The 25780-nt window shown below is 42.7% G+C and overlaps 2 protein-coding genes across 2 annotated transcripts; one reads left to right on the top strand and one right to left on the bottom strand.

The window, feature by feature from the left end:
* The first annotated feature begins 1732 nt into the window (after window positions 1–1732).
* Window positions 1733–17570, top strand: dnajc25 (DnaJ heat shock protein family (Hsp40) member C25). The gene is made up of 11 exons (XM_022243752.2): window positions 1733–1914; window positions 2719–2747; window positions 3780–3839; window positions 7239–7341; window positions 8760–8866; window positions 9492–9563; window positions 10124–10189; window positions 10965–11029; window positions 12385–12580; window positions 12835–12900; window positions 13895–17570. Exons 1-11 carry the CDS (start codon window positions 1755–1757, stop codon window positions 14012–14014), a joined length of 1044 nt encoding a protein of 347 aa, XP_022099444.2. The 5' UTR covers window positions 1733–1754; the 3' UTR covers window positions 14015–17570.
* On the bottom strand, window positions 16815–25751 carry h6pd (hexose-6-phosphate dehydrogenase/glucose 1-dehydrogenase). The gene is made up of 7 exons (XM_022243751.2): window positions 25604–25751; window positions 23892–24093; window positions 23524–23698; window positions 22566–22702; window positions 22122–22274; window positions 20519–20635; window positions 16815–20012 (listed from the first exon to the last, which is right to left on the bottom strand). Exons 2-7 carry the CDS (start codon window positions 24082–24084, stop codon window positions 18391–18393), a joined length of 2397 nt encoding a protein of 798 aa, XP_022099443.2. The 5' UTR covers window positions 24085–24093; window positions 25604–25751; the 3' UTR covers window positions 16815–18390.
* Between the last annotated feature and the right edge of the window lie 29 nt (window positions 25752–25780).

Below are 25780 nucleotides of genomic sequence, written 5' to 3'. Positions count from 1 at the left end.
CGTTTGGGCTTCGTGTAGGAAACCAATCCTCGATTATGGACCTGAAGTGTTTAACTGTAATGTAATGTTTGGCTCTTTTGCATCTTACTTGATGTTTTGTGGCACTATGAGATTCACTATTGCGTTTACAACCTCAAAGTCAGGAAGAAAAAAAATTGTTGAAGCCTCAAACGGAGCCCAAGTCGAGTATTGGAAAACGGCCATAGTCTCCAGACGTCTTACAGACTAGTCTGGTTCCCTACCCAAAGATTCCCTGACGACTCTTGATAAAAAATCTTAGATCAGGTGACCTTTGATTTCAATGCATCAAATATTGCAGGATTAATGGCTGCCATAAGGATACGGGAGTTTCCCGTTCCACAGCCTACCAACCTGGCCGGGAATAACCGAACATCAACGGTACCATCCGAACATGCCGAATATAGACGCGACGACTTCGGAATATTTCGGCTATTTCCGAAAAACTCGAGGAATTTCTCCAATTTGGTCACGTGGACATTTGGCGATACCCCTTGATTTGTAGTGTAGTAGTCAGAATCATTGTGTCTGGTATCCAGACTACTTACAGACGTCCTCTGAACGTACGGGCCGGTAGCGGGTTAAACGAATCCGGCCAGGTGTATGTAAATGAGGAAACAAGGCCCGCTCAATGCACAAAAGCATTTAAGCTGATAGCATATTTCGTTTTTTCCTTCGTCACCGGAAACAACTTCTCTATAAATGATTCATATATCTAAAATTTAACACAGTAATCACTGATTTGAAACAAATTGCCGTAAAATGTTTTATTGATGATAATCATTTCAAAATAAATTAGTACACTGTGATAAACAGAGGCTTGGTAACGAAAGGTATTTTTTCTTGTCCCTGCTGAAATGTGTTTCTTGCTAAAGCATTGCGATTGGCCTGACAAACTGAACTTATTAAGCATCCAAAATGACAGAGCTAATCGCACAAGTTTAACCGCGGCTAGCTACCGGTCCCTATATAATCGGGATGAGGACCAGTCCACAGCCAGTTTATTTCCCATAGAGTCACGCGTAATTTCAAGCCGCAGCCAAGTGATTCTACGGACGCAGCTATCAAGTCACACGTAGCTCGCATGGTACATCGATCACGTGTACAGACTGGGACAATTGACTGGTTAAATGTAGTATAAACATAGACCTGGAGGAGAAAAAAACAAGTGCATTGTGGAAAGAGAGAAACGTGCTGCCGGAATGTACGTGTTATTCATTCAAACAGCGATTCAAAAAATCAAAGGGTCAATATAATGTGTGCACTTTGGAAGGAAAAAGTGCTCAGCAAAGGTGCATGGCAGTGTTTTGAAAAGAAAAAATACCGCACCATTCCTAAAAAAGGCTTTTAGTGATTTTTTATTTTCATTGCAAAGGGGCCAGAAAGAACGCAGATTGAAACAAACATTAAGTGGAGCGTGCTGTCTCCAAGTGCCTCACGGGAAGAGGATCGATTGTGATGAAAAACTGAAAGAGCAGTTTCAACTTCTGCAGTGGGACAAGCACTAATTAGAAACCCAATTTGTATGTAAAATTAAAAACACTTTATATCTGCACTTTGTTTTTAGTTTTCTGTTAGTTTAGCGCAGGTACGGTGTTGCTTGTGTGAAGCGAAGAACACGTGGTTGTTCGCGGTGAAAAACGGAGGGCGCCCTTCTGCTTACGTCGCCGCGCTGATAGTGTGGACGTCACGTACGGCCGGTACGTGTAGGTTTACACACAGTCAAAATATTGTGCATGTACTGTACGTGTTGCCCCGTACGCGCTCTCCAGCTGATCAAGACGAAAATGGAGAGGAGTTCATTTGTTTGGGTATTTCTGTTATTGTTTTCCCTGGCTTCGCCGTCATCAGCTTACATCGAAGGACTGTACTGCGGCAGGGAGAACTGTTACGACAGTAAGTACCAATTTATTTGGCTTTGGTGAAACAAAATGTTCGGGCATTTCGGAGACTTGTCAAGAGAGAGAAAAACTGACGAAATTCCCTTTACCTGTTAGGTTATGGGCCTCAATAAATATTGATACGGTTACCGATAAGCCAGTAACTAGGCTACATCATTATTCACTACATTTGCCACTGGCTAAAGCCTATGCGTGGTAGGACTGTAGGTATAGGGCTAGGCCTACATGTATTTAATTTGACAAAAACCTGTAGAACAACAGAGAGAAGTAAAGTGCACGTTATGTGTACATGTAAATGTCAGGGAAATTTAAAACTCTCATGGTGCAATATTCATCAAAAATCTGGAAACTATAACAGGGGACATTCCATCTGACGTGTCGCAGCAGGCGTGTACCTGTGCCCCTTAAGTGCCACACTTTTCATCATCATGCAGCACAAATGATGCGCGAAAACAAACCTGATAATAGACTGAGTGCTTAAATGAAATTCACATAAAACGTGTAGTTGAGGTCAGTCTCTTACATGTACCTTACGTACGACTGTTTCCTAGGATTCATGTACCTAGCAATCATCATCACATGGCAATTTTAGTGGCAACATCTGTGGTTATGCAAAATTTTAACTATTACACTTACAAATTTTAAATTTGTGCACTTTCTAAGGTTGCTCTGAACGGAATTCGTTCCTACACGTCGTGTAGTCAGCTTAGAAGTCCACATGCGGATCTTAGACTTTTTTCAATGACAAAATCAAAAGTATTCTTTATCCAGCAGCGTTTTTTGTTTTTCTCTCATGCAGTACTGGGTGTTTCAAGAGACTCATCAAAGGTTGGTACCATGACCAAAAATAATTAACCTGTAAATGTGTAAATATTGCCATATATACATGCAGTTGCAATATTGCCAGACTTATATAAATATTTGTGAAAACTAGACCCTCTGAAACTCTGTCAACATTAACAAGTGTATCGGTGTCGTGGACAAGTGTCTACCAAGAGCTGCCTAGTGCCCTTTATCCGGTGCATGTGTATATCCATAACCCAAAATAAGTAACCTGTAAATTTTAACTATTGTCTGATTTGGTTTCACTAACGCCAGACTTACTCTCATAAATATTTGTGAAAATTAGAAACTTTGAAACTGTGTTGGTATTATAAAGGGTATCAGTGTCGTCATCAAGTGACCGCCAGGGGCTGCCTAGTGCCACATACATGTAATTCTGTCAGTATTTGAGAAAAATGGGACCTTTTGTCATACATTGTGCATCCGATACAAAGATTTTATGTGCATGGTTATCCACTCCGAGCAGAACAAAAGAGGGCGTGTTATTTTGGTACTCACCGCACAGGTGCGCGTTTATAATGCGGATCAATGGTGAATTTTGATGCAGAGCACGCTGAGTTTATATTTAACGAATTTATTCCTTAATGTATGGTCTTTGTGTACACGCAGAAGGCTTGCAAGAACCCGCTTGGAAAACTGACTACCATCTGGCTCTCTTTTACCGCTGGGGGGGTGCACTTCAACTCGGGGCGGACAGAGCCTGTTCTTTTGATTTCACAGTTGTGTTTTTCTGACTGGTGGCTTTTAAAGTTTTGGCTGGCCGTCAGTGGAAAAGTGAACGAATAATTCACAAAGTTTAAATGAAAATTCCGTACAGCTATCAGAACACCAGATACATGTAAATCTAATTGGATGTTTGTCCGTTTTGAACAAAATTGAGGTAAATTCCGAAACCAACCAAAAGGTAATATTTTTGCAATCTTTGGCAGCCCATTTAAGTTGTAGACAAAATGAGAGTGGTCGATACATCAGACATGTGTAAAAACTATGTGTTTGTTTTGATGAAATTTTACACAGGCTGAGATAGGCAAGGCGTACCGCGTTCTGGCAAGGAAGTATCACCCCGACAAGTACAAGGTATGTGCGACTGACATGAGGTCCTGATCTTTTTGTTGTGCCCAGTTGGAACATTAATTTCAGGTGGGATGGTCCCAACTACGGTGCTGCAGGTGGGCAGGCCCAGTTGTGGACTGGTCTCCGTCCCAATTATTTGGGGACCGGTAGCTAGCTGCGGTGTAACGTGTGCAATTAACCCTGTCAATTTGATGCTGAATATATTTAAGTTTTTGTCAGGCCAATAGCAATTCTTGAACATGAAATACGCTTCAGTAGGGAGGCGAATAAAACACAAGTGCCAATCCTTGCTAAGCCTTGCTGAGGTCATGCGGTTAAAATGGGGTAGGTCGGGAAACAGGAAACAAGTACTTTTATTCTTTCTTTCTTTTTAATTTTGGCCCCTCTAGCACATCACACTAATACATAAATGTTGTACTTCGATGCATTAATGTACACGTAAGAAAACTTTACAAAGTCAGTGGCTCTTTCCTTGCCTTCCACCGAGCTGCAATCCAGGTTTGAATCCTACCTGGATCAGCATGTGGATTGGTTTTTTTCATTCCCTGCCAGACTCCATGAATTTTCCCTGAAGTATCTATTCAGGGATTTCCTCCCACCTCTAAAACTGAACATTTCTTCATTTTTCTTCCAAAATTGTCACATCATTCAGTAATTGGCACTAAATGTGCTGTTGGACGAACAGATCAAAACATTTACCATAGAGCAAGGACCCACTGTATGTCATTAGACAGATTTGAACACACCCACACACGAGTGTGTAAGCACCGTCAATCGTGGACTCCCTATTGTTCCTCTTTTGTTCATACTTAAACTTTTTCGGAAGACCTCCCATATGTTTTGTACACGTTTTCCAACCGTGGACTCTTCGGCAACCGTGGACCCTATTGTCCCCTATTGTTATAGGTCAACGATTGAAGGCATGTACACACTCAGTAATACCCTACTGTACATGTAGTTGTGTACTGCTGTGTATCTTAACACGTTGGTAACACACATGTAACAGGTGCTGATCCATTATTGATTTGTAACACCTGTGTCCCTTTCAGTCTGTCTTACTGTGTTCCCTGCTGTTGGACTGAAGGCCAATCAAAATTACTAGCATTACAATAGGCTTTTCAGTGTTATTTCACCAGTTTTCCATGAGCACTGAAACACTTCCAAAAAATTGTGCATTCAAGGTCATGGATATTGACAGGAAATCGAGAAACAGTATGTGAATGTACCAAATGGTAACAAGTTGTAATTGTTCAGTGAGTTTCTCCAAAACGCCCAGAAACACAGGCAACGGGTACTGGAATTCTCCTTTTAAATTTGAATTCTTGATATCTGCACATGTAATGTGAATGCATTTTGTAATTTTACATTGTCATTTTAGTTTGCTGTTCATATATATCATAACTTTCCAATTAAGTGTTTTATTGATATTTTAAACTTTGGCTTAACTGTTTGTAATCTTTTTTTTGCCATTTTTATATGTATTTCAAAGAGTTTTTCTTTTTGTAGGTATGATTTTGTGAGAAATGGTTGCAATAAAAAAAATAAATAAGATTTAGGACACGGGGGGGCGTGTTATAATGCAGGGTTTTTTTTCATGAATTCAGGAAGCATTGTTTATGCAATTCTGTTAAGTACAGACTTGAAAAAGGATTGGAATGGAATACGGCCGTTTCACAATAGTACGCCACCAAGAGTTTGCAACGCGTTGGCCAATCACAATGCACGAAATTTGTCGACCCAATGCGCGTTTGGAAAGGGTCGACAAATTTCGCGCATTATGATTGGCCAATGCATCGCAAACTCTTGGAGGCGCCCTATTGTGAAACACCCGTATTGGTTGGTTGGTTGGTTGGTTGGTTGATGTACCTGTACATACACTGCACACAGTGAAAATGGAATGCCGCTTTTTTCATTTCACGTGGACATTTATTGGCAAGTTCATACTTAAAACACACAACTGCTTACAACATTGGGAGGGCCTACCGACAGACCATTGGGAGGGCCTACCAACAGACCATTGGGAGGGCCTACCGACAGACCATTGGGAGGGCCTACCGACAGACCATTGGGAGGGCCTACTGACAGACCATTGGGAGGACCTACCAACAGACCATTGGGAGGGCCTACCGACAGACCATTGGGAGGGCCTACCGACAGACCATTGGGAGGGCCTACTGACAGACCATTGGGAGGGCCTACCAACAGACCATTGGGAGGGCCTACTGACAGACCATTGGGAGGGCCTACTGACAGACCATTGGGAGGGCCTACTGACAGACCATTGGGAGGACCTACCAACAGACCATTGGGAGGGCCTACCAACAGACCATAGGGAGGGTCTACCAACAGACCATTGGGAGGGCCTACCAACAGACCATTGGGAGGGTCTACCAACAGACCATTGGGAGGGTCTACTGACAGACCATTGGGAGGGCCTACCGACAGACCATTGGGAGGGTCTACCAACAGACCATTGGGAGGATCTACTGACAGACCATTGGGAGGGCCTACCGACAGACCATTGGGAGGGCCTACCAACGGACCATTGGGAGGGCCTACCGACAGACGTGCAGGACCCTGTTTATTCACACTCCATAAGTTAGAGTTACACATAATATACCTTTCATAGGAATCTTGACAATCTTACTGTCAATATAATTCAATGGACGAGTTGTGGGATAAAAAAAACAGAGATCAAAACTCCCTTAGTGGAGAAATTACTCTGAAAAACCCTATTACTGAATTGTATTAAGCATAACATGCACAAAAAAGAGAATTTAATTGTCTGTCTTTATGCAGATGGCAATTCACGCTTACACGACGCCTTATATATCCCGCATTTACCTCTCACCACCATAACTCTCTGGCGCGCAGCAGAGTGATATTCTTAAGAACTAATTTTCGTACTAATTCACTGCCCCGTTCAACTGTACGGAAATATACTCGCTATGTACATGTAACTACCAGTATAGGTGGACCAACATTGCCCAAGCGATGGATGGTTTAGGCTATCTAGTCCACCATTTGTAGTCACACCACTTGGTTACCGGTAGCCAATTTCATTTATCAGTACAGAGGGAACCGTTCACATGACAATAATTGTTTGGGAAGTCATTGACCATGGACACCAATGACAAATGACAAAAGTGTGGGTGAGGGATTTTCAAAATACACCTTGTTCAACTGGTGTCATTTGAGCCTGACTGTACTGCGCGTGTACAAGAAAAAGCAGTGGACAAGGGGTAAGGCTACAGTCTGTGCTCAGACTTTCCCTAGCTTTGTGACATGAGAGTGAATTTAATACTTGTGAAGACGCTCAAAGATTTGACTGCAGCACTGCAAGCTGGTCAAATGGCCTTGAACAAGATGTTTACAAGTCCCTGTACTTTCTATTTTGACCAGGGTGAAGATGGCACGGAAAAGTTTCAGCAGATTGCCAACGCCTACGAAATACTCAAAGATGACGACGAACGGCGGGACTATGATTACATGCTCGATAACCCAGGTTAGTCAGTGGTGACAACACAGTCTTTCAATAACATGCTTATCAAATCTATACCCTGGTCTTGTGCTGGTCTCGAGCGGTCTTGTGAAGGTCTTAATTATGGAAAACACAAAATAAAGATATTGCCATTTGTGGACAAGCCTATTCATAACCAATGCAGGTGCATAGCGCGTGTGCATGTGATGACCGCGATGCGATGTCATGGATATGAATGTGAGTACATTGTGCATGGAGTACTTGTGTATGTCTGCTGACTGTCTACGCCGACAGGCTGATTAATCATGCAGAAGTGCGACCAGAAATCAGCTCAAAGAGTACGGACATTTCGAGAAGAGTAGGAAGCAAAATACCACTTCGTTTCTGCATTCCCAAAGGGGGAGTGGTTTGTGTTTTGTCGATACTGTCGGCAACAGATCAAAATACATGTAGCCTAGCTAGTGTGGTGGGCGGCCATGGGGACTGAGCGATATTACACGTCACCGCTATCCAGCACGAGTAGGCTAACGTCCTGTTTGTGAAAAGAAGATACTTCAGTGATAATTGCATACCGGTACATCCATGCTTGCTTTCCCCCCAAAAATAGGATCCTCATGCAACTGTATGCCGTTTTCCAGTCTTTTTATATTTCACATTGGCAATTTCATTGAATGCAATAAAAGAATGGTAATGCAGCCATAAAACTTTACAAGGCTATAAAAATGAAATTTCAATGTACAAATAGAGAATAATGAAAGAACAAATTGGATTACTCACAGGAGAGGAGAGTATTTTTTTTTTGCAGGGTAGTTGTGGAAGGTACAGGGGAAAATGACAAATTCTGTTTCATTTTCCACTAAGAAATGTTGTTCTAGACGACCTTTCAAGGGGTCTAAAATAGCTTAAAGTCTGGAGCTTCCGGGGCACTGCCCCCCGGTCCCCCGCTGGAGCGTTGCCCCTGGACCCCAGCAGAGGCCCTAAGACAGGCCCCTGGACCCCACCCATTAGGAGTTCATGCCAGGGTGCTACCTGTACATGTATGCGCGTTGCATGCACAATGGCGGTTTTACTTTCTGACTTTCTAGTGTTGGCAGCTGTGAAACCAGTCATAATTAGACAATGAGAGCAAGTCCCATTGACCAGTGCCACTGTTGAATCTTGTGGTGACTGGCAACCATAGACACCCAGGCTGTTTGGCCTTGGGGAGAGTTGACCTGTTGGATCTTGTGGTGACTGGCAACCACATACTCCCAGGCTGTTTGGCCATTGGGGAGAGCTGACAAGTCCAATCCTGCTACGCTAGGCAGGCAAGCCACTTTGGCAAATATAAATGCAAGACTGATGTGTCGGGCCGAGTTTCTAGCCAAAGTAGGCTGGAGGGTTCGGGGTAATCTGACTAACTTTTTTTTCTCTTATTTCATATATTTTCATTTCCTTTACAGAGGAATACTACGGCCATTACTACAGATACTACCGGCGGCGAGTTGCTCCCAAGGTGGACGTCCGTATCGTCATTGCTGTCACAATCTCCGTCATTTCTGCCATACAGGTACCTGTAGTTGACCAAACACACAAGCATAGGTTTCGGTTTCTTCCATCGAAATCAGGATGAAACTCTAACCTCCAACGGTGAGCCCACCCCCCCTCCCCTTCCTACGGAATGGTCACTTTAGGCACCAAGGATGGCTGGTTTTTATTTCATTGTTCAGTTATTTTCCCATGAATTTTCCCGCTTTTCCATTTGCCATCCCAGACTCCCCCGTAGTAAGAATGTTTCGACCAGACACTCTTCTGCTGCAGAAAAGCACACGCGCGGGGCAGGAACTTTATGGAGGCATCACGGGCAATTGCCTCGATGCCCCTGGTCTTTGCCTCAATGCCCATCGAAACGTTCCCCACAGAGAAGTTGATTTTCTAATACAAGTGCCCCTTGCAAATGAGACATTGCCTTGCCCTGTGATGAGAGAGTTCCTGCCTTACCATCAGCATGCCCGTGGTGCAGTTAATAGTACTTTTGACTGCTACGAACATGTTTTGTTAAATGCACACTCTCTTTTTGAGGTCTGTTTATTTACATGTACCTCCCGATGCTTTTGGCTTTTTTTTTTTAATGCGTGAAGTGGGTTTCCCAGAGCAGCGATCTAAATTGTGCATTTCTGTTTTTCTTCTCCCAGTACTTCAGTTGGTGGTCACGCTACAAATCAGCCATTGATTACTTGGCCTCCTCTCCGAAATACAGAATACGGGTAAGAGTACAAGTGCTCCACCAACCGAACCATCATTCAACCCAACATTAAGGGGTGTCCTCCAAGTTTTTTCGGGAGCCTCTTTTTTCTAGAGACACTTATGAATTCTCACTTCCAGTCATATGAGAAAAGAAATCAGTATCCAGGAGCGGTGTTGTCGTTAAGACTCCCAAGACAGGTCTTGCATGTGGTCTGAGACTGGTCTTGGGTGTGGTCTGGGATTGGTCTTGCGTGTGGTCTGGGACTGGTCTTAGGTCTGGTCTGGGACTGGTCTTGCATCTGGTCTGGGACTGGTCTTGCGTGTGGTCTGGGACTGGTCTTGCGTGTGGTCTGAGACTGGTCTGGGACTGGTCTTGCATCTGGTCTGGGACTGGTCTTGCGTGTGGTCTGAGACTGGTCTTGCGTGTGGTCTGAGACTGGCCTTGCGTGTGGTCTGCGACTGGTCTAGCGATGGTTTTGTGACTTGCCTTGTGAGTGCCCTTGTGACTGGGCTTTCATCGGATGACCTCAAGTACTAGTACAAGAAACCTCAGGTAGGACTCGGTTTCCCTTTTTTTCAGGCGTTAGACCAAGCCAGGAGGGACGGGCTGTTGGATACCGGCAAGAGGAAGAGCAAGAAATCAAAGGTGAGGCAGATAGATATCACTGCACCTGCGCAGGGGTGCATATCCCAATCATGTCCACAGCACAAGTAGCGCGCAGCCTTTGCCCTGATTATTTTGCATTAGGCATGCTTAAAAATGAGTCGCAAACTCTCTGCGGCTGTTTGGCTTCTGTCCGTGGTGTTCGTGTCACAACAAGTAGTCGGACCTTTGGTAGACCTGAAGTTATGTTCACCAAAATGTTTACCATGCTGTTTGTTTTCTTCCCCTTTGTATCATCGTCAGTACCCACAATTTCCCTAACATCAAGTCCATTTAAAAACACCAGAAATCAGAAACTATCAGAAAAACTCTACTTCAGCAATAGCTAGAAAACAGGTGCTTTCCAGGTAACTGGTGCACCTATTTAAATGCAGAGCCAGCCCCGTATTTGTGACCCGTGCTGTGAAAATAAGTCGCCAGAGCCACTTTTTGAGTTTTCATTTGTATTGGAAAGAGTAAATTGAGGTTTTTTGTTTTGATATATCAATCAGTTTGGCATCCTGATGGAAGTGGATACTCCATGGTGAAAAATGCTGTGGGTTCCTATTGATTTTACTGTGCAAAATTATTCTAAAGGACTTTTTACTCCAAAGTGAGTCTGCTGACTTGTGGCTCATTTTCACAGAGTGGGTCACGTTTTGTCAGAGATGCGGAATTGTACACTTTCATTCCATAAGATGCACCTGTACCTCCAGTAACGAATCTCTGCCAAGCATGCTTTTCCTCTTTGTAAATTTTTATTAATTTGTCCGGACAGGAAGAGTTGAAGGAAGAGGAAGACAAAATAGTGCGGACGATTATTGAGGAAAATGCAGATATCAAGTACGTCAGGATGACCCAGAAAGAATTTGAACTTTTATTATAAAACCACTGGGCTTTTTCAAATTTTTTTCAGATTTGACCCCCTCCTAAAGAACTCAGCTGTCACAAAGCCTGACCTTTTATACATGAAATATGCTTGCAAAGGCTTTCATCCTTGAGCTTTCAATTCCATTCGGCACATGGTTTTGTTAACTATATGCTGCCGGGTCTAAATTGAAGTTGCATGACAACATCCCAGGGCATTTTCAAGATTTCCCGTTTTCAGAATTCTTCAAAAATTCAAAACTTCATTTACTGGACGTTTACACCCACATGAATGACTGTCTGGCAGCTACTCTAATCTGACAGGCAACATCTATTGATGCCCGAGTATTTCAGCCAGCCCTGCCACTCTTTTCAAATGCGGCCAGATTAGCATGCAGCGGCATTGTATCGCTCATTGCTGGGGCGTTGGAGTGCTTTTGTTCCTAGTTGTAATCCGCTCGCACTGAATGCCACAAATAGTGGTATACTGTTTGAAAACAACGATGGATTACCTCCGCTATTGACAACTTAAAAAATGTTGGCAATTCCCAGCAGCTCGGTCTTTTGTTCCAGGTACGGCCTTTTGTTGCAAGGCCCAGCTCCTAAGGTCTCCAGTATTGGGAACGCTGGCACAAAGTGGTTCATATGGTCATATATGTGTCGGCCTGCATGCACTGAGCACATCAATTGGAAAGCATACAGTTTGTGACTGACCTGTCTCTGAAAAAAATTGTTGTCCTGTAAAGACCTGTATGTCCATTTTTCACAAAAATTGATGACAAAATGGCTGCAAGGCATTATTGTGCACTGAGCACATCAATTGGAAAGCATACAGTTTGTGACTGACCTGTCTCTGAAAAAAATTGTTGTCCTGTAAAGACCTGTATGTCCATTTTTCACAAAAATTGATGACAAAATGGCTGCAAGGCATTATTGGGAAAAAAAATCCTCAAGGCTCAGTCCAAAATCAGCATTGTGACATTATCGGAGAAAATGTGGGTGGCAGATTTCATAGACTGGCATAATCTGGAGTATTGCTTAACCCTACAATCCTGAATCCTCCCATTTCAAAATGATTTTGCTGACGCCCTAGGGGTTAGATTTATATCTTCAGCAAAATTTTGCTGACTACCATTTGCAGGCAAATGTACAATACATGGCAACCAGTAAGCCATTTTTGCAAGGAAAATAATTTTTGCCGTTCAGCAGATTTTTGCATGCAGAATCTTCGTTAAAATGGGCCCAGGGCATAGGAAAGTGTTGCCTCGTAACCATTTAAATATTGATAACAAAATTCACTGAAGTGGTGTTTTTGGCCATTCCTTTGCCAGGGGTGGCTACAGGAAGCCCAGGATACTGGATGTGCTGTGGCTGCAGCTGTTGTTGTCACCTTATTACATTATCCATTACATCATCTGGTACGTCGGATGGATCTGGAAATTCAGCATCCTGGGCAAAGAGTATGGACTGGAAGAAAAATACCACATTATTCGGAAATTCCTGGGCCTGAGCCAAACACAGTTTGAGGTAGGCGTACTCAGTACAGTATTACTCACATTTGTACTCACTCGAACTCAAACTCAGCTCCCTTGAACTGTAGTCAACTACAGCACTAGATCTGACTCAGACATGATGCACATGTAATTTTGATTCACTTGTTGCTGTTTTAAATGGTTCCGTCCTCAACCGTTCGTTTTACAGAGGAATTGTGTTCACCATACCGGACAAATTCCACCATTTACTTGGATACACTTGATGATTTGTGTTTTTTTTCCTCCCAGGCATTGGATGAATTTGAAAAGAAAGAAATGCTAGCCAAGGAATTGTGGATATATGAAAATTTCAAGGTGAGAGTTTCAACCAGATCTGCTCGATAGTAAGTCTTTCACAGAGTTAAAAATGATGACACAAAAGAAAACAGATACATTCAGATATATATGTATATTTTTACGAAGATCTCCATGAAGAAATTGTATCATTCAGAAACCCTGAACATGATAAATATAGCAACCTGTTACTTTAGCAGTGAGCACATAATGGCTGTAAAGAAATGAAGTGTGTCTGAAGAACGTGCCATTGGCTTTCTGCGCAGAAAATGGGTCCTCTCGTCCAAACGCGGCGACCTTTGCCCAGTTTCACTAAGAGCAGAAAATATTTACTTAGCAGGAAAAAAAGGTACTTGGCCAAAGTCTCACACACTGTATGCATTCCTTGCAAAGGGTTCTCAGTTCTTATTTTAGCTTTGCTTTACTTACCAGTACAGACTGCTTTAGCATCACTGCGCAATTACCCTGTAGCTGAAGCACACCCCTCATCGGCTGAAAAGAGCCAAGTTGGTGGGGAGTGTTCGATGGCTGCATCCGAATCTATTGTCAGGGCTGGGTGTTGGTCTTCGCTCTCTGGCAAATAATGTGGAGACGCACTGACAAGAGGCCTTGATAAAAAGCCTGTTTCAAACACCGCCTACGTAATATCCCGTCTCAAAGGCTGGCTTCCGTCACATGGATGTCCATAAACAGAGGCACTTGATAAAGGAATCCAAAGCAAGTCTATGTACGTCCTTTGGTATAACGTGCATTGATTAAGCCAGAATTGTTAACCAGCAAAGTGCAGTTCCCACCAAAGAGGCCATCATTGCCAACTCTTTTGATCCCGCTCAGGGCGAATAGGCGGACGTACTGATGACATCACACTTTGTTTACAATGTTCCCTTTCCTGTGGAGCCAGTTGGAGCGCACCGTCTACTGAGCAACATAGGGAAGCACACGCAAAGTGTGACGTCATCAGTACAGGGGTCTGTTTGGGCCTTGAGTCATTATACGCCTCATTTTCTCTCCGCAGGAGTACAAGCAGGAGAAGGAAGAGGAGATGAAGGCCAAACTGGCCGAGAGCAGCCGGCACAAGAGCTACCGGCGATACATGAAGAAGAATGGTGTTGGCCGCATGTACTTTGAAGACTAGTGCACCTGGCTGTGCGCAAGACTTGGTGTGGGCGCCACCAAATTGACAAGCCAGCTGTGCTTTAAATGCTGCTTCTGGTGCAAGGCTACCTTGCACATCTGTTTAATTCTGTATTCTAATGCATCGAGGGACTGTCGCAAGAAAAGTCGGGCACCTGTTTTCGCCAAGTCTGTAGACCTCTGTCATGGGGCAGCCATCTTGCTTTTCTACCGTTCAAAGCAATGTAACCAAACTGAGGCTGGAAAAAATAGTCTGTTCCCTTTATCAACATGCAAAGTTGTATTACTTTTGTTAAAGGGTGTACAGGGTACAAGACAAACATGGCAGCATCATGATTAAGGTCTTTGGATCAGACAGACTGTATCTGAACCAACCGGCTATGGCTTGGAGTAATGCACTTGTCTATGGGGATTGGAGTAGCCATGTCCCAGTAGCATCCATAGACACACATTGTTTCTAGCCACAGCCTTGATTTTGGACACACGCCTTAAAGACACATTTCAGCTATGTCTCAGATAAGGGATTCATCTTGAGCTCTTGCTTTATCTGCTTCCGAATTAATTCGAAGCTTTGACTACTTGAACCAAATGAGACCTTAAAACTTTTCTCGACCCCTTTGGGGTTGGATAAAATGTGCCTCTTAGCAGAAACTGGACCTTGGATATAGCAGAATTATTGAGGTTTTCCTGGATGGAGAAGCCATTTTGAAATAGTGGGGTTGAAAAATCAGCAGCCTGATGCTGGAAGCCCAAGCTTGAGATGTGGTACTTGAGTTAGAAAAACATGATTACGTGTACATCTCATGATCTATTGACATGTTTTACTGTTTCTAATTGGAACATTTCAGAGCTACTTGGAAAACCACAATAAATATGGAGCTGTTATGTCTTAGGCCAAGTAGGATCCATGCCCACTCTAAAAAAAACATTAAATATGGAGCTGGTATGTGAGTAGGACGTTACGTCCACTCTCAAAAAAACCACAAAAAATATGGAGCTGGTATGTCTTAGGCCGAGTAGGACCTTATGTCCACTCTCAAAAAACCCACAATAAATATGGAGCTGATATGTCTTAGGCCGAGTAGGACCTTATGTCCACTCTCAAAAACCACAATAAATATGGAGCTGGTATGTCTTAGGCCGAGTAGGACCTTATGTCCACTCTCAAAAACCACAATAAATATGGAGCTGGTATGTCTTAGGCCGAGTAGGACCTCATGTCCACTCTCAAAAAACCACAATAAATATGGAGCTGGTATGTCTTACACAGAGTAGGACCTTTGTCCACTCTCAAAAAACCGACAATAAATATGGAGCTGGAAAACTTAATTACTTTTAGTTGAACCCTAGAGAATTCCAAAAGCCACCACATTCGAAACCTACATGGGTTACCTCAGTCTCTTGATGGTGTGTCTACTTGTACATGTAGTGAGTTCCCACTTGACGTACATGTACATTTAATGATTTCATTTAATGTGACTTTTTGTACACCTGTCTTTTGGAAGCTGCGATAACTGTTCACATCGCAGACGAATGTCTCTGCCAGGACCTGTACGGAGCTGGGCCCTTGGAACACCTGTTGAACTCTCAAGAGGCATCTAGATCAAAGCAAATGTTGATTACGAGCTTGTCTTCCACTTTTTCTAAACCGGACTTTCTCTCTGTGGCCCCATGGTCGAGTCTGTGTACCAGGTACTGGCTACCAGCCGTGGTACAGCTAGTTTGTATGGAGCAGTTGTGGGAGCCAATGAAGTGTGGCAGTATGTGTGTGCATGTCACTCACTACTGAGATCTGAAATGGCCAGAACTTAACAGGCTTTGTCAAACCAAATCGTGAGTTTTTAGTGACAGGTTTTGCCATGCACTGATGTATATATATATATATATAACACTGGATACTCGGTGTTCTTCCAAGAGCTTGCAAGAAAATTCACAACTTACGAGGGTGGGACTCGAACCCACGACCTCCTGATTACTAGTGCTTGAGTGATTCCCAATTGAGTTTGTGCACACAGCCCTGGTAGAGTGTGATGCCCTCAAGCAGCTGTGGGCCACAGTTGGGAATTGTAACAAATATTACTTTTCAGCATTTATCAGTCAACATTTATGGCCGAAAATAGTACTGTGCGTTGGACAAGTGCATTGTGGATTAAAAAACCGAAAATTGAAGAAATCCAAGCCACAAAGTGAAGGTTTGGAAAACCTCTTGTCAATCTCGCCCAGTGTTTGAAGTGTGTGCATGCATTGTTTGGGCGTATGTCTGATATGTGCAGATACACATTGACCAAGTGCAATGAATTTTTATACATGTGAGGCCAAATGTTACTATAGTAGTGTATCTCTAGTGAGCTCATTTTAAAAAAATAATCCTTTGGCAAATACACCCGGGGATAGGGTTGATTTGTTAGGTGGCGAACATTACTTTAATCAAGTTATTTTGACTTTGTTTTGTTTTTTCGTTTTTTGAGGATAATTTTGCTTTTAAATTCTAAACTTTGATCAAGGCAGCACAAGACATCAGAAACGTGAAGGGGTTTAATTTCCATTTAATGTATAAAGGGTTTGCATGGCCGCCATCTTGCAGGCCAGTGCTTTTGTAATGCAGGATATACACAAAGGAGGTTTCCTGTAGAACGAAAAAACTGCCGTGCTAGATGGCAGCCCTGCAAAACCTCTATTGCAAACCGTACTTTGACAGTGAAAACGTGCCACTTTAGTTTGTTTTTGTATGTACTGTTCGAGTGCATCATTCAGTATTTATTCTGCCATCTTCAATGAATTCTGCTTAAAAAATTAAAATGTAAAAAAGCTCCTGGATTTATTGCATAATCTTTATTGAAATTATATCTAATAAAATACCAGGTTCGAAGGTAACCTGTTACATTTTGTGAGCTCCAAAGTTTATTCTAAGTGAGAAAAAGGCAAATTCAGAGCCAAGATTTCAAGGGGACCCAAAAATTTGGAAATTTTCTCAAGTAACCTTTATGGCCTTTCTGAGGGCTGAAGCAACATTCTAAGGCTTTTGGTGTGCTTTTGGAAAGGAAATCAAATAGACCAAAACTGCCTTTTTCCCTTTTTTTGGGGGGGGGGGAATGACCCTTGTTGGCATCCTGGATCTGATCCAGGATAAATCATCTAGAAAAACATAAGTTGTTTTTGAAAGAGCATTTGGCTCCTTAGTACACGTAATTCTTGTCGCCGGATAATTTTTCTGTGGATTAAATTTATTGTAATGTTTTTGTTGAGCCATTTGCTTCTGTGTACAAACACGGCTAAAGTTAAATGAATCAGTTATGACTTGTTGCATTGCCTTAAGATACAATTGATTAGTTTCAAGAGCTTATACGTCAGATTACTGAATATTGTCGCCGTTGTTTCTGTGGATTAAATTTATTTATTGTATTGTTTTTGTTGAGCCATTTGCTTCTGTGTACAAACACGGCTAAAGTTAAACGAATCCGTTATGACTTGTTGCATTGTCTTAAAACACAATTGATTAGTTTCAAGAGCTTATACGTCAGATTACTGAATAAAAAGAATTTCATCACAGATCATAATGTTGGAGCATTTCACTCTTGCTTTTAAACACCAGTGGCTTAGCATCTCATATAAAATCTGAAGGTATGTCTTTTCACCTGTGTAACAAGTAAAGTCAATTTCTTACACAAAATTCAAACCTTTCTTCAAATATTGGCCCACAGTGCAATATCAGCCATGCAAGAATCGATGCCATTTCCTTATTCCAATTATACACATATTTCACGAAGTAAATGACCACTTTCAGTTTCTTTATAATGCATTTTGCTTCCAGTACCAATTTACAAATTAATTAAAGAAGCCGGCAAGAGACAAATTACACAAGACAGCAGGATTCCTTACAAAAAATGTCCATTGTAGCGTATCTGAATGCAGCGTGTACTCTTCATACAAATAGAACCGCAACAATTTTTCTGTGTACGTGAGGATTAGGACTGTCATTATTCTTTCTTGAGTGTAGGTGGTTTATCTTTTTTAAACCAGCCAGTAGGGTCAACCATTCCAATGGTCAATGGTTTGGAGGAAAACTCCAAAATGATAAACATTCGATTTGCTTGAGAAGCCGTCAATCATCACTGCTCCAAATCTCGGTGCAGAGTAACTGTGATCGTCGGAGTGACAATTTGTCCATGATACTAAAATGAAAGACAGACTCTAGCTGTCAGATGCATCAACAAACAGCAGCTCTTCGCGATGCTATAGACAGAACTTCAAGATGCAGAGCGATAATCTTTGTGAGATCCTTTTGCTGCAGAATGGAGGGAAACTGCCCCCCACGCAACAGCTGACGCGAGGTTTGCTCAATGGAAGTTCCACTTTTTGAGCTACTTCTCAGAGATTTTAAACCAAGGCTTCATGGTCTATATACCAAACCTGTTCCCCGTCATCTAGATCCACCCCTGTCACAGGATACCTGAGGGGGTCCCTCACCCCTTCCGTCTTCAGTACTGACACTATGTCCCTCTTTCCCTTCCCTAGGATCAGAATCCCCACATGCCTGGCCCTGTTGACGGTCGGCAATGTCAGGGTCATTCTGTTGGGTACGTTGTTCCTGGGCCCCCCATCAGAAAGTACCACCTTGGCAGACTTCTCTCCCACCGTGGGGTGGTTGGGAAATAGCGAGGCAACGTGGCCGTCGGCTCCAACACCAAGGAGGATGTAATCTAACCTCCCGTCTGGGACGTGCATCAAATCGTCTTCGTAAGTGTCAGCCCCTTTGTCTGTGGTAGCACAGAAACCATTGGCCAATTTGACGGGCATTGGGTTGATGTTCAGATATGGGATGCTAACGAACTGGATCAGACTGTCGTGAAGTTGCTTGAAATTGGAATGGTCATCGGTGAATGGCACACATCTCTCGTCCACCATCCAGATGTGAGTGTCTTCCCATGGGAAGTGATTGGACGATTTGGCTAGTTGGGCAAAGAGATTCTTAGGGGTTGACCCTCCGGGAAAGGCAACATGGAAACTCCCCCGCTTTTGAATGGAATCGGCTGCGATGCTCAACAAGTGCTGCGCAAGCTGGGCCACAACACTTTCCTCTTTGCCCGTGACGAGGGGCCGGGAACGAAAGCGATTGGATATGGACCGGAATGCAGGCCCGGGTTCCTGATATTGCAATGGGTCATCAAGCTCGTGAAGAAACTTGACAGTTTTACCTTTGACTCTAAAGTCCAGCCAAGTCCCTGTGTCTTCCCCACCAGAGTAGATTCTGGGCCTCTGGTTCTCCAGGCTCTTCAGCAACGGAGTCCAAATCTTCCAAGATGCCATCAGGTCATCTGTGCCGACAAACATCTTCTGGTCGCCGTGGAAACAGGATGCAATCAGGGCCGTGTATGCATCCTGGTCCTTGGGCGGCGAGAAGTAATGGAAGTCCGACAGGTTGGAGCCAAAGATTTCAGTGTTCGGATTGGCATCGGGCACCGACCATGATTCAGGGACGGTCGGCTTGGGAAGGTGCTTAGAAACGAGGATTGTGGGATATTTCAGCCCGGGGTTGCCAGTGTAGAAGACCACCTGTTGATGCTTGGCACATCGGTTGGCTGCACCACTGCTACCAGCTTTGCTCACGCAGACAGCGTTATCTTTGAAGACCACTCTTACGTATCCGATTCGCTCGTCTAGTTTCTTGCCAGCGAGGAGGACGAAGGGGACACCCTTCCACCGTGGATTCTCCACATAGAATGCCACAGCAGCAAAGGTTGGCACTAGCGTCTCTTCAGACGCACCTTTGCCAAGCTCCTGACGCCACTGATCAGTGTAGCCATCATATTGACCAATCACAGCCTGTTCCAGCTTGACAGGCTGGGTCTGGCTCAGCAGGTGAATTTTGTTGCCGAGAAACTTGCTACGGCTGCTGATGTTGGTCGGTACCTCCATGGCAACCAGGGTAAATATTTCGGTCAGGTGGTTCTGCATGACGTCTCTGATGACTCCGTACTCATTGTAGAATTCAAGTCGACCTGCCAATGATGTAAAACAAATTGTCAAATGACATGTGATAAATTGACTTTTAGATATGAATACTTCAAAAGTAGAGCACATCCTTTTAAGGGGAATAGTAATACATTGTATGTCATTACATGTACTGGTCCTCCGCTCAAAGGTACAGCCCATCATTTGCCGCCATCAACAGCGTATTAAAATGACAAAATTATTGTTGAAATTGTTGAATTATTGGTTTCAAGATATCTGGGCAATAATTCTTTCAGGCAAGCTGTCTTGTTGAAGAAAGCCTTGAAAGAAGGCCATTTCCAAAGATGTATCTTAAGATGCATTTTTAGAGAGAAACATGTTTGTTTTACTTTGATGATTTTACAGCATTCTCAGAGCTCAAACTTCCTAAGATCAGTTGGAAAACACCCTTCTCTAGACATGAGCACTTTTGATGCCTCAAACGAACATAATGCACAAATGACACGGTAACGGGTTGTACCTTTAAAACCAGACCGAATTTGAAATCTTCTACCTTTGGTGTCAATCTTCTCCTTCATGACGACCTCAACCCTCTCAATGTGCTCTCGGTTCCACAAGTCCTTGTATTTTTTGTCATTCAGTGCTCGGAATGGAAGGATGCTCTGGACTCCTGCAAATGTAAAGAGAAAACTATCAACGGCTGACAAAGTGCAAAAGTTTCCTTGCCACAAGGGTTAAAAGTATTCCTGAAGTTTCAATTCCTTGAGAGATCTGAAGGTGAAGTTTTGGACTTTTTGCAGCTGAAATTAATAACTTCGAAGCGATGCTTAGGAGCCCAAGTCCCTTTACCGCAGTGGTCCGTTGTTTTTTTACATTCATTAGAATTTTTCTCCTGCAAGGTTGAAATATTGCGCGAGCTGGGACAGAAGGAGTCACGAGGCGCTGTTTCGAAGCAAAGTTTCATGTACATGTATGCTTAGTTTTTTTCTTGTCCCTTATTTATTTTTTATTTATTAGTTTGTGGATGTTGGGAGTGACTTACAGACTAAACTTGGGTGCTTTTTCCCACACCTTGAGAAGGAGAATGAAATTTACAGAGCACTAAATCACCTTTTATGAAAATTCTTTTTGCCTTTTTTTTGGAGGGGGACATTGGTACCCACCCACCCACCAATGTTTCAGGTTCAGCTACAGCAGGTGTGTGATGAAACGTGGACAGTAGTGAAGGAGTAGAGGTCTGATTGCTACTAGTTGCTGACCCTTATCCTGATCAGCTTATCACAGCTGCACTGAAGCGTACTTCATAAAGCTCGCCCTGTCTAATCTTCCCTGCTATAGAAATAGACAGGCTTGTACTATGAGGGTGAGATAACGGTCAGACACTGAACATATACTAATCCCCCGTGTACGTCTGAACAAGACCTTCCACTTTGCACACAGAAGATTACCAAAAGCAGGCCAGAGGGTGAATGTAGGTCAAACACTTTTCGGTCCTATTTCAATCCCTTGTACTCTGCATATCGCAATTTCACCTACCCTGGGTTTCATGTCAACAGCATACATGTCGATGAAAGTTCACTTTAAAAATATACATGCAGCTAAGAAATCATTCAAAGAGTGCTTTGTAACTAAAGTAGTGTCAACAAATTATCTAGATGTAAACTGAGATAAATAAGAGGATTGGAGGTCACCAGAGGCACAGATGTGCACAGGTGTATACCATAACGATATCTACTGAAATCTTAAAACACACCAACAATTTTGCAACAGTTTAACTGCCAGTAACCTGTATCCAAAGTGTTGATCACCTCCTATTTATCCTTACTTCAGGCACGGAGAAAAAAAGAAGTCATTTAGAATACAATTTAACAGACGCTACTGCGGTTACACATTTCTGCATGGAATGTTGCGTATCTTTGCATTATGGTAATATATAAAGCTCTCTCCTTATTACTATCAGACGGGTTCCACTTGAAAATTGGAGAAGTCAAACTTACGATGAAATGGTTCACATAAAATAATTATAAATAATGAAAAGAACCCCATAAATATTGCAAACAAACTCAGATCATAACACGGTACGTTTACTTTCAAAAAATGCATTAAATAAAACACTGACACCTTTACCATAATTCTCTACGTCAGACTTGTCCTACCTATTTTGCCGAGGTAGTGATCGATACGATAGATCTCTTCTTCTCTGAGATGTTCTGCCAGCTGTGCGGCAAGTTCCTGGGCCGAGCCGTAGTCGTGGCCAAATGGTTTCTCCAGGACGACGCGGAGCCAGGTGTCTCCTTCCGGCCGACACCCTAAGATTGAAGATCAGGGGGAAAAAAGATCATCAAGGATCATTTATCCTATTACCAGGTCTTTATGTTTCCATAGGTGACATCCAGCCCTTGTTATTTTTTAATAGGACTGGTTGGAAGTCCTCTGAGAGTTGAGATGTATATATGTGACACTGCTTTGTTTGTGGAAGATTTTGCAGGACTGAATCTAGACAATTCAAGGCAAACCTTTGACTCACATTTGGGGTAAACAAAATCAGAACAATGCATCCGATTCCTCGGCTCAATTCTGACGTGCAGTTGTTGCCTCACCTTGGGCGATATTCTTGGCAATGCCTGCGTACGCAAACGGTGGCACGGACAGGTAGAACAACCTCCCGTGCTCCTTGGCTCCTTCCGGTTTCATCTCCCGACAAAATTCGGCATAATCTTGGGCCGTTTTCAGCTTCCTGCAGCAATGCCAATACAAGATGGCGTGACGAGCGAGCGAGACAACTGATTTACTTAAATGTATAAACCCAACCCGAAAAATGGGCTGCAAGTTGCCAGAGCAACTTTGAGTTCAGGGCCTTCAAAGGAATCATGCACAGTGTATAATCGGGTACCCTCAACATTTTTCAACTAGTGTCCATTTTCATCAGGACGACGGGCCAATTACATAGCGCTGCTTAAGCGAGAAAAAAAACGTGAAAAAACCTTGCTTGACAAATCAGGTTACCAACCAAACCTTCTTGTAATGTATATTGTTTTGGAATGGTATTTACCTGTCTTTTGGTTTAGAGTTTGAGCTTTTAACCTTTATTTATTAGGCAAGGTTTATGCATGCTTGAGCAAATTCTGTGCTTAAGCAGCTCTACAAAATTGGCCCCAGACTGAATTTTTTTAATGACCTGTAATTAGGCCCCCTTTAAGTTATAAGCATACATATTTTTAGTTGTTGTTATCGATTTCTTTTACTTACATGATTAAAATTTAACTCTTACTATTATTATCGTATTGAGGTGTTGGATTTAATGTTTAATGTAAAATTGTTTTGTCTTGTGTTTTTGTTATGTCTCGTCTTTGTGATGTCTAATTGTTGTAAGCCGGTGAGCGATGCAATTTCCTTTTTATGGAGTAATAAAGTTTGACTTGATGATGTGATTAATCCAAAAAACAAAAAGCTTGGCTAGCTCTTTTTAATACAAACTTCCCAAAAATTTCAGAAAAATGGCCTTGAGTTTCATTTGGTAGGAGGACGATCCAGTCATCCAGATATGGTCCACTCTACCTGTAGAAGACCTTGGCTCTGTAAGCGTCAAGTAGTGTCTCGCATCGTGGGCCAGGCTGGACAGATTTGGCGCACGAGACGTTACGTTGCAGGATGTTTGCTACCTGGCTGTCCCCTTCCGACGCTGGCATTCTAGCTGCCCCATAGAAGTTGAACGAGTAGTCATTCTTTTGACCTAAATGTAAGAACAGATTTTTTTTAAAATTTGGTAATGACATGGTTCACCTCTACGCTTGCATCAGCTTTGGATTGAATTCACGTCTTCAGGCCTCATGCCCAATTAATGCTTTCAGGGCCCCCTTCTCTTCTCCTTGCCCCACCACCCCCCCTGATCCACCCTTTCCCTGACATGTTTGATGTACACTGGCCTTGGTAGAGACTGAAGAACCCCTGCCACAGATATCTCGTTGCCAAGTCTCCAGTGCCGCCGACGATCACGACGCTCACAACAGGTGGGTGGGTCTTCTCCGACCCGTGAACAAACACCACGATGACCACGCAGCCAATCAAAAGGCAGCAGGTTGCGACCTTGAGCAGTCTCATGTGCATGGCCTTCATCATGGAGGGAGTCTGGAATAATACAAAAGACCACATTTATACACAAACAGTAGACGCATAATAATCAAATTGATGATCTCACTGAGATCAGTTCTAAAAGTGGACCAAAAAGTCAAAAATGGGTGCACAACATTGGGACATTTGTGACCTAATATGATAAAATGAGAGTAAAATCGCATCCTGCTCTTTCCTATTTTCAGGGTTCAAGGTCATTTTGAAGCGGAGGTCAATTTGGAGGTTTGTAATATTTGGAAAGAGTAACCCGTCTCCTATTTAATTCCAAATATTTCAGAGGATCATATATTTAAAACTGTAATTTCTCAGCAGTTTTGACAATAGCCTTATTTGTGTCTGGTCTAAAATAGTGAAAATATGCCAGAGCCAAAGGCGCAAAGCTGCCAGAATAATGTCACATTGTCATCTGATACTTTATCCTAAGTGTTCCATGTACATGCCACTGGAAAGCTCTTTTTCTGCTGAATTCAAAAATACCAATATCTCAATTTTTGAAAATTTCAACTTTTAGCTCATTTTGTGGTGACAGGTCACATTTTTCAAACATGTCAAAAGCTACTGCGCTAAGCCTAACACTTTGCGCTCTGGCCAATCGCCATTCTCGTTGGGTATGTCCATGATGATACAATTTTTTTCATCTTCAAACATCGTAGTTGAAACTGTCATTTCCAATAAAAAATACATCCAACACTTTAGAAAATTTATTCAATTTAATCAGAAGTAATAAAAATGATGATTTCATTGCCATAATTGCAGGAAAATCATTTTGACAATCGTACAACGTAGACATAAGACTGAGATCACATACATATCCTGCGGGCCAAAAAAAGCCATGTGCCCCTCGATAAAATCCTGTCAAATTTCACTAATCAACTACAAAATAATCAAACAATCATACAATAGAAGAAAAAAAGATAAAATCATCCATGGTTTTAACGACCGTTCTGATGCGATTTTTGACCTGGTTGAGAAGAGTGAATTTCAACTGGTTTCTCACGAATATTTTCATGACAAAATAAAATGGCCGACTTCAATGACCTGTAACTGTAATCAAACCTTGTGTATTTCACATACATAGAGAACGTCATAGAAAAGGGGGTTCTCTGTAATTTCAGTTATTTATGGACATGAGGAAATACCAACACAACCATGCTGGAGCGCTAAAATCAGACTGGCGAAAAAAAATGAAAACGAAGCCGAGTACAAAATCAATAGGGCTGTTCAATAAAGTTTGCCACATACATACTGCCTCGGGCCTACCGACATGATCTATACAATCCCCCCATTCTTGAAGAAATGTACAGCTTGCGATCACGACCCACCTACCATTCACAGCATAATCAGCAAACTTATTAAGCCCCAGAGGCATAGACATGAAAGTATGGGAATCCCCGTCTTCCAACAACCCCAACAACATTTGCAGGATTTAGGGTGCATCTGTTCTCTTAAAAAACCCTTACAAACTGGCAAATAGCTCCCAACTACAGAAAAAGACTAGCCAACCTACTTTCTGTGTCTCGCGAAGCAGCTAGGCCTATGATATGATGCACTGTACTGCAGCAATCACAAGTTCCCGAAGTTCGCCCAATACGCGCTCCATGCTCAGCTAACATTAACAGTGAGTACGGTCATTAGCTTGTGGGTAACACAAACGCAGCGCTGTCGCAAACTTTCTTACTTGCCT

The sequence above is a fragment of the Acanthaster planci genome, linkage group LG21 (assembly GCF_054643075.1).
Source record: "Acanthaster planci isolate LZ-2023a linkage group LG21, COTS_SCS, whole genome shotgun sequence".
NCBI classification, from domain to species: domain Eukaryota; kingdom Metazoa; phylum Echinodermata; class Asteroidea; order Valvatida; family Acanthasteridae; genus Acanthaster; species Acanthaster planci.
The sequence above is the reverse complement of the archived record's forward strand: the minus strand, read 5'-3'. Positions and strand labels throughout refer to the sequence as shown.